This window comes from Myotis davidii, unplaced genomic scaffold, assembly GCF_000327345.1.
Source record: "Myotis davidii unplaced genomic scaffold, ASM32734v1 scaffold933, whole genome shotgun sequence".
Lineage (NCBI taxonomy): Eukaryota > Metazoa > Chordata > Mammalia > Chiroptera > Vespertilionidae > Myotis > Myotis davidii.
The window spans coordinates 1,202,505-1,211,627 of NW_006285240.1; the positions used below are offsets into that span (position 1 = coordinate 1,202,505).

General features: G+C 45.1%; 1 protein-coding gene and 1 long non-coding RNA gene across 2 annotated transcripts in view; one reads left to right on the plus strand and one right to left on the minus strand.

Moving 5' to 3' along the window:
• Nucleotides 1-1,910: 1,910 nt before the first annotated feature.
• On the plus strand, nucleotides 1,911-3,223 carry LOC107181843. Its single transcript, XR_001512548.1, has 2 exons — nucleotides 1,911-2,173; nucleotides 2,402-3,223. It is a non-coding gene; the product is annotated as an uncharacterized LOC107181843 (long non-coding RNA).
• Nucleotides 3,224-6,371: 3,148 nt separating this feature from the next.
• Nucleotides 6,372-9,123, minus strand: part of KLLN (killin, p53-regulated DNA replication inhibitor) — a 4,124-nt gene continuing 1,372 nt past the window's right edge. The window contains 2 exon segments of the mRNA XM_006779405.2: nucleotides 6,372-8,389; nucleotides 8,391-8,777. Of these exon segments, the coding sequence (XP_006779468.1) occupies nucleotides 8,321-8,389; nucleotides 8,391-8,777 (456 nt within the window). The 3' untranslated portion in view covers nucleotides 6,372-8,320.

The window sequence follows — 9,123 nt, forward strand, 5'->3', positions numbered from 1 at the left end:
TGATTTGCATTCTGTGACCTGAAGCAAAAATGCCTGTAAGGCCTCTTAAAACCTCTGTTAATTGTAAAATAAACAGATGTCTCGTGGAGAAGGTTATTAGAAGTAGTTTGTTCAGTTTGAGAAAACTAGGAGTCAGGATTGCTTGGCCTAGATTTTGATAGTAAGCCCAAGCCAACTAAGCTACCAAAGGTAAGTAAAATACGCAGGTAGTTTACTCTTAGGGCAGAAATTTTCTGGTTTGCAAATTTCTGGATGTAGTTGAAAAGGACAGTACATTTCAAAAATAGAATAATGGTCATTCTCAGGCAGGAGAATTCTCCTTTAGAGACTGAGAAGGTTTAATATGCTAAATTTAAATAAGGAAAAATCAACTGGTGAATAGGACGAATGCCTGAACATTATGAAATAAACAAGATTTGAAACATAGACAATCCTATTTTACAGTTACAAGTTATTTTTAAAATCATTATAAAGACTTAATAATAAAATATAGTATCTGACAGTAAGTCCATAAGAATACATTAATAATAAGACACATCTTAATAACAGTCTTCCTCCTATAGTCATAATTAGCTAGTTAATATTAATATAGGGAGAGAGCAAAGAGGAGGCCAGACATTACAAGCGTGGTCATCTGGGCAGCTTCACCAGGAAGCTACATCTTCATGCTCCCCAGGGAACCACAGGTCCATTCTCTGCAGATCACTCGGGGAAGGGGTCGAACAAAGGGGGAGATGGGCACATATGCAGTGAAGTCTGGGTGACTAGGGAAGGTGCTTGTCTGTCAGCCTCTCCTGGAGAACAATGGATAGGCTAGGGGCTAGACCCCATCAGAAATTCTTGAAATCTTGGAAAGTTAAAATCCCCAGATGAAGAGTTTACTCTCTCTTGTTCTCTTGCTCCTCTCTTGCTTTGTGACCAGCACACACCCATGCATTTGCTTGTTCTCTCTACGTATCCATGCAGACGTCACACACAGGATGCTAGACTGGACTATATTTTAATATGAAGCAGAAATTATGGGCATTGGCCTTGAATTCTACCCCTGCTGAAGACAAGATTGGACTTCTTCCATGGCAACACAGGCAGAGATGGGACCTTGGAGGGGAACCCCTCTTAATTTTACATCATCAATAAAGCTTTCCAAGGAACCCCATCTTCCCATTGGAGCTTCAGGAAACTCTTTTCCTCATGGGACCCCAAGAACTCTACTTTCATCAATATCACTCTTACTTGTTTCAACAGGTGATACAGGAAAAGAGTGGTCCTGTGAGCTATAGCAGCCAATGAATGGCCTGGGATTGCACACTGGGAGGCAGCCAGGACAAAGGTACTATGTCCAGAAAATAAATTTTAGATCAGATTATTTATGGCTTAGAGCTGGGTCAATGAGGTAGGGTTTTCCCCCCCCGCCCCCTTTAGAAAGGATACTGTTTATATCTATTAGCTTTCTTCCAGTTCCCTGGTTTCATGAAATTTATGTTAAAAATTTGACAGATTCCCAAATTAATTCTTAAGTACCATGATCCCGCCCCTCTCCCCTGCCCCCATACCAGAAACAAAGATTATAGACATCCTTTTCCTCTAGGGTTTCCTGTAATATAAAACTGGTATATCTTGTAAGAAATGAAAAACATTTAAGCAAAATTAAGTAGCAAACATCCATAAAAGAAAACTCAAGCTATTGTATTTAGAAAAGATAACATTTCTAACCTAGGTCTGACAATGTTAGGTTTTTCTGTGGTTTTCTTCCTTCCTTCTTTTCTTTCTGTCTTTCTTTTAAAAATATTTTTATTGATTTTAGAGAGGGAGAGAGAGATAGAAACATCAATGATGAGAGGGAATCATTGATTGGCTGCATCCTGCACACCCTACACTGGGGATAGAGCCCGCAACCTGGGCATGTGCCCTGACTGGGAATCGAACCATGACCTCCTGGTTCAAAGGTCAGTGCTTAACCACTGAGCAACACCAGCCAGACCTGTGGTATTCTTGCTGATGTTCCTACAAGACAGAAAATCTAAATTACAAGGAGAGTATCTTTCTAACTTATTTTTTAATCCTAAAACATTGTTAATAAGAAACTTATAACTGGGCAGGGTCTAGAACTGCTTTATTGTATTATTAAGTGGAATCATGGAATTAAATTGTGGCCCACCATTGGGACACTAAGGTTAGGTTTGTTTTTTTTAAAATATATTTTATGATTTTTTACAGAGAGGAAGGGAGAGAGATAGAGAGTTAGAAACATCGATGAGAGAGAAACATCGATCAGCTGCCTCCTGCACATCTCCTACTGGAGATGCAGGTACATGCCCTTGACCAGAATCAAACCTGGGACCTTTCAGTCCGCAGGCCGACGCTCTATCCACTGAGCCAAACCGGTTTCGGCTAAGGTTAGGTTTTTAAAAATTAAGTATAAATTAAAGATGCTACATTAATGTGATTGAAAAATTAAAAAGCATGAAATAACAGCATCACATACGATGTGAGCTTTGGCCCTTGAAGCTGTGTAACCTGGCTGTCCTGTAAAAGTCACCTTCCCACCTGACCTGCCAGCTATATCACTTTCTTCTGTATTAATAAGGCGAATCTTTAAACACAGAGGTGAAGAGCAGGAAAATGGAAATAGGAAGAAAGAAAATGGCAAGAAAGAGGACAGGAGAAAGGTAAGTAGAAGGATGGGTAGAACAGAAATGTCTTTGTTTATTCTGGTCGCTGTCACAAAATACCATGGATGGCACTAAACAACTGGAACTTATTTCTCATGAATTTGGAGGCTAAAATCGGAGATCAAGGTGCTTGCATCAACAGTTTCTGTGTCTAGTGAGGGCCTCCTATGGAGTGGGGGAAGGGGTGCTAATCCCATTCCTGAGGGCTCTGCCCCATGATTTAATCACCTCCTAAAGGCCCCATCTCCAAATATCATCACCTTGGGGGTTAAGTTTCAACATAAGAATTGGGGGAAGCAGGGGGTACCAACCTTCAAACCATAGTAGAGGGGGGAAGACAGGTTTTAAATAAAGGATTAGCAACTTTCTCCTAGACCTCTCTTTCAATTGTCCTTTGTTTGTATGTATATTTGTAAATGAATAGAAGAGGAAGAAATGGAAAGAGGAAAAGAAAAAAAAGTCATTAATCTGGGGACCGGTGGTGGTGGTGGTGAGCCCCTGGGAATTTTAAAGCACGTGCATGTATTACAAAAATAAACTTCTCTGTATTGGCCCTTCTTCTCATATCACTTTTCTCTAGTGTTAACCAATTATATTTTATTATTTTGAGAATTACTTTTTGGGAAAAAATTCAGAGCCAATAGGCACAAACTATTCGTGTAAGAAAGGGAAGCAGGGATGCGGGCCTATACCCACTCCCGCCCCTCTCCCCTGCCCCCATACAGAAACAAACTAACCTTTCTCCAGCACAGAGTGGCCTGAAGGAGTCTAGAATTAAATTTTCGGCACTGACCTGCTCCCACTGCAAATAGATGAACTGATTTCGCTGAAGATGCTTTATCTGTGCGCGGGACCATGTTTATTGACTTCAACTCTTCAGCAGGTGGCAGTGTTCCCCTCCGTTCCCCGTGGCCTTGGTGTTCCCTTCTTTTCAAAAGAATATGGTCCTTTCTCTTTTTTCAGTCCACGTACAGTGGCTAACTCCTTTACATCCTGGTTTGGAAGATATTCTCCAAATGATCCTAGGAACCGAGGAGGAGAAATTTGCAACATGCAGCAATTTATGTTTTCATTTTTGATCCTTGAGGCTAATTTCAGGACAGTTAAAGGCAGAGTGTAAACACCAGTAAATGTGTTGTTTACTTGTCCCTGGCTTTCCCTACTCCCTATTTATTGTCTCTAACTTAGTCAGTCTTCTTGTTCCCTTCAATCACCCCTGTCAAGTCTTGAAAATGCCATTAAAAGCCATCTCTAGTCAGTTTTTTCTCTAACTCATATATTTAGGTTTCTATAAAAGTAATGCTTTCTTCCCAACTTTATTCACTGAAGAGATATCGGGAAATTTCCCAGGCTCCAATCCAGAATCCCTTACTGAGTAGCTATGTAATCTAAACATGTAAACCCGTTGAGCTTCAGTTTCTTCATTTGTAAAAAGGGATTAATGAACTAAAGGATCTTTGCGGTTTCTTGGATCGTAAAGTAGTCTGCCATTGCCCTGAATGGTGGTGGTAATGTGTGGCCCTACATGATTATTTCTGGAGGAAACTTTCCTTAAATAGTACAAAGAGTGAAGAGTAGATCTAGTGGAGACAGTTGATTTAGGGGGAGAGGGTACACAGGGTAAGATACAACCTGTCTACTACTCAGCATCTCTACTAACTGGAATTTAGGGCAGATAGTCTTATCCTATATAATAAAAGGCTAATATGCAAATAGACCGGCTGAACAACCGGTCTCGACATACGCTGACCACCAGGGGGTGCACATGGAACATGGCAGGCATCGGCTATGGTGGGATGGTGGAGCAGGTGAGTGGGGGCGCCCACACCAAGGCGGGGAACCAGTCGCTGTCATCGGGGTGATCCTCTGGTGGTTACTAAAAATTCCTTGCTCCTGCATACCGTGGTCCCGTCCGGCATTTGCACCCACTGCTGGCGCCAGCCCCTCTTGCACCCGCAGCCCGTGTTGGAGCTGCCACTTGCACCCGCTGCTGGTGCCCACTGCTGGTGCCTGCTGCCGGCTCCCTGTGCCAGTCCCGATTGCTCGGCACCGTCAGTGGGTGCAAGTGGCTGCCAGCTTAATCGCCCCTGAGGGGCGATAGGGGCAGCAGCTGCCGCTTGCACACATTGACAATGCCGGCCCCACTCGCACCTACTGCTGGCTCTGGCCCCAATCTCTCTGTGCCATCAGTGCATAGGAGCGGCAGCAGCAGCAGAGCTGCAGGCAGACAAGAGACCAGGGGGGCCGGCTGTGGGAGGGGCCAGGCAGAGGCATGGAGGATGGGCTGAGACCCACCCCTTTGCCCACCCCAGCCTCACCGTCCACAGTTCCTTTTAAGATGCATGAATTCGTGCACTGAGCCCCTAGTATAATTCTATGGTGCAGGAGACACCAAGCAGACCTTTAGCCTTAAATGCTGGAAATTCCTTAGTGTGCTCATTTATTTAATAATGGTATAAGAGTTGAGCTCTCATCCTGGTTTACTTGATATTCTTTTGATAATTGTCATTTATTTGTTTTTTTGCATTGATTCTACTGGACGAAATCAGTTTTTTATCTTAAGAAAATAGTAAGTGATCATAGTAGAGAACTTTCAAACGATACAGAAAGCAATATATGAGAAGAGAAATTTCTCTTTCTGAAGCCCTTCCTTCCCATCCTGAGGTAACCCATGCTATCTCCTCTCTTACTTATTCTTCCAGATATTTCCCATGTATTTATGCAAACACATATCGTATACACATGTATGTATTCTCACTGTTGTTTTATTTCACTATTTTAATGAAGCCTTTTGTGACATATACTAATCCTAGGTAGAATTATACATGTAAAATAGATGAGTGAGCAAATGAAAAAATTACAGGATTAAGAAACAATAAATAATAAACTGAAAGCATTCTACTGCCAATCAAGTTGTCAACTGATAGTGATGATCCTTCAATGCTAGAGAGTCTGGGCTGAATTGACCGTGGGAAAATTATGTTTGAATAGTCATTGATAGGGGAAAGGGCTGCAGTCCTTGTGGTAGATGACCAGCAGTAAATCCTCCATCTTGCTACATGCTCCTTCCAAGAGATGAAGCCTGTTTTTCCTCCCTGGAATCCTGACAGACTCTGTTGTTTGGATTGGTCAATAGAATGAGGCAAAAAATGATGCTATTACAGTTCTGGGCCTAGACCTGGAACTAGTTTTTGGTCTCTTGGAAGATAATAATCATGTAAAGAGGTTTGGCTACCTTGCTGAAGAGAAAGGCCTGATGGGGTGATGCGCTTCTGGAGGAAAAGAGACTAAAGAAGGAGATAGGTTTAGCCAGCTCCTAGGTAACCCCATCATTCCAGCTGTGGCACTAGCCATGTGACTGAGGTCATGTCGAGTCCTCCAGCCCAAGTCAAGACAACCCCAACCAACACTACATGAAGCAGAGATAAGCTGTCACTACTGTGTCCTATCTGTATTATAGAATGGTGAGCAAGGAAATGGCTGTTGCTCTTCTAAGCTGCTACATTTTGGGGTAGTGTGTTACGCACAGTAGATAACAGAAACTGATGTGTGAAAGTAGGGTGCTGGCATAACAAAAATCTTAAAATATGGTACAGGCTATGGGACTGGGGCATCAGTTGGAAAGGTGATGAGGGAACTCTTAATGTAAAAAAACCCACACCATTAAATTAGCTTTTAAAATTTTTATTTTGAAACAATTTTAGACTTGCAAAAAACTTGCAAAAATGATCCAGAGTTGATGTATATTCTTCACCCAGCTGGCCTAATCTTAATAAATTAGAGAGCCATAGACTAATTATCAAAACCAGGAAATTAACATAAGGTACAAACAAGCAGATATTTGCCATTGAATTTTAAAAATCATTTTTTAAAAAACCCTTTCTGTACATTATAGATAGGGTCAGCTATATAGAGGTTTCAGCCTTCCCACTTGGGTAAGGAGATTTATTGCGTAGAAGAAAAAAAAAGAAAAAGAAAATTTGAAAAAGGATACATCAGTATTATCCTTTAGGAATCTGCTTAACTGGGAAGGGGAGGAGGTTTTTATTCAGCAACTTCTAATAACTACCTGATATTGCTGTCAGGCTGACCAAATATCTGCCAACATTGGTGATCCTTTCATTCATCCCTAGAGAAAAGTAGAGACCCAATGCTTAGAGCAGCAGCAAAACTACTTCCCATTTTCTCCCTTAGCTGATGGAAGTGCCTGAGGGCCATTCTCATATTCCCACACTTTAGTGCTGATGATGCACGCCCTCTCTGCACCAGAATAACTGGTGGGCATTGAAAAGAATCCTCTCTCCTCAAGCCTAAGGAACCCATGGCAGAAACGAACCCATTTTCTTCCCAGGTGTGGATTTCAGAACTTCTTAGATGCTGGAAAAGTAATCCTCACAACGAGTAGGCTCCAGGGTCTCTGGGGACAAGCTCAGCAGCCTGAGAAACTGACATGGAAAATTGTACTCCTCCCCAATCCACTTCCCTTCATTTAACTGCATCTTCACTTTGCCCACCAAGCAGTGGTGCGTATTCAATTGAGCACAGCTCAGGTTCTTACAATGAAATCTAGTGGAACATCTAGAAACCAGGGTCTCTTTGTCCTTGGTTATTTGTGAAATAAAGAAGTCTCTAGCTCACACTAGGCTGCATGGGCAGGATTTTCATCTTTAGAAACCAAAGTAGGAGTAGGCCTTTCTCCTACCCTTTCTAGGTTGCTCTCCATTTTCTTTCAACTTATGATCCTTGTCTCCCCCAGGCCCACCAGGACCATGCACAAAATCAGCTTCCAGGAAATACCAACATTGAAGGTCCAGCAGGATGCTAATTCCTGTAGACCCATCATAAAAGGATGTTGTATTTAAACTACAAGATTTATGGAGACTCAGAGATCGCTAAGAACATTGTAAGGTTTAATTAGTAGTCTCGGAGTTAGGTAATGGCCTCTGGCTTCTAAGCTAGGTCTCTTGAGGTTTCTAGTCTTCAGGGGCTGCCTGCAACTATGATGTGCTCATACACAATCTCCTTTCTCATATGCAAAATAAATCGTCTTCAGACCTTCCTAGGCGTCTACTCCCAATTACTGCAATACACATACACATTGATCTCTGTTCTCCCAGTGCCCCTCAGCCTAAATCTTAACACAATCTTTGGGCTCCAATTGTCTCCTTGAGTTCTACTTCCCAGGGAAAAGAAAAGGAGGACGTTCCTGTATTGGTGTTGACTGATGCCTATTTTCTCCAAGCAGAAGGTGGACGACTGGTCCTGCAGATGATCAAGGTCCCGGTAAAAGCGCTCCAGTTCTCAGCCTTTCACAGGGATAGGTCAACTAATGGGGCTGTAAGCAGACTTGACAGGTTTGTTCTGGGCTGACGGCCATTGACTAGGTTCTCCGACCAGATAAGTCACTTGCCACTCGCCGAGTTTACAGTAGGTGGGGCGCGCTCACCAGCTCAGGGTTAGTGACTGGAAGTCTGTGGCAACATCGGTGTATCCCAGTAGCAGCAGAAGTCCCCCTCCTGCCCCGCGAGCACGGCACCAGGAAGGTTCGCCCTAAGGGGCAGGGCACTAGCGAGGAAGAGACGCAGATCCCCCCGGGGCACAGCCCCTTCTCCCGCGGTAGGGAATGCGCAGTGTGAGCCGATCCAGAGCTAGGAGGGTGGGAGCAGCCTGGGAACGCTCGTCCCGAGGTCTGCAAGAAGCAGCGGCGGCAGCCAGCGGTGCGGGGAGACGGGGGCACGTGCTTGGATGTGGGTGCTTGTGTAACCAGCTTCCCAGTCGTCAGCCCCCGCGGAGCTCCGGTAGGAGGCTCTCCCCGGCGAGTTTTCCCCTAGCGAACCGGGCGGCCCAGCGGTCCCGCTGCCCGCACCCGGCGGACGCACAGCGGGCGAAGGGAGCGAACCGCTCGCCTCTCCGGCTATTACAGGGGAGTGGGAATTTGGAAAGTTCCCCAACTAGGCACACACGTGACCGCCTCCTGAAAGTAGTTCCGGCCGCGGCCCGGGTATCCCTCCACCGCCTTGTGAACCCTCCTAGGGCTCCTCGGCCCCGCCCACTCTCGGGGGTACCCTCCAGGGGGCCTTGCCAGGGCGGCGGGGTGCATCCACTCTAGGGATCCGCTTCCAGTCCCCCAGGCCGTTGTCCTTGGGAACCTAGACATTCAGGGACCATGTTCTCACACTCGGCGTGCGGTTGGGAGCCTTCAAGTTCAGGGCCGGAGGGCCGGGTGGCCGGGGAAGCGAGAGGTGGAGCGGTGAAAGGGGGCCGGTGAGGTGGGAGGCCCCGGAGACACAATAGGGGGTTGTGCTTTGTGCTCAGACTGACACCTGGAGGACACGGAGCGGGAGGGGGAGGGGGGGTTCGGCAAAGGCTGCGGGATTCAAATCTCTGCGAAGGACTGTGATCCCACAGTGGTGCCAGAGCCAGCCCACAGGCCGTGCCGGGGAGGGCAGGC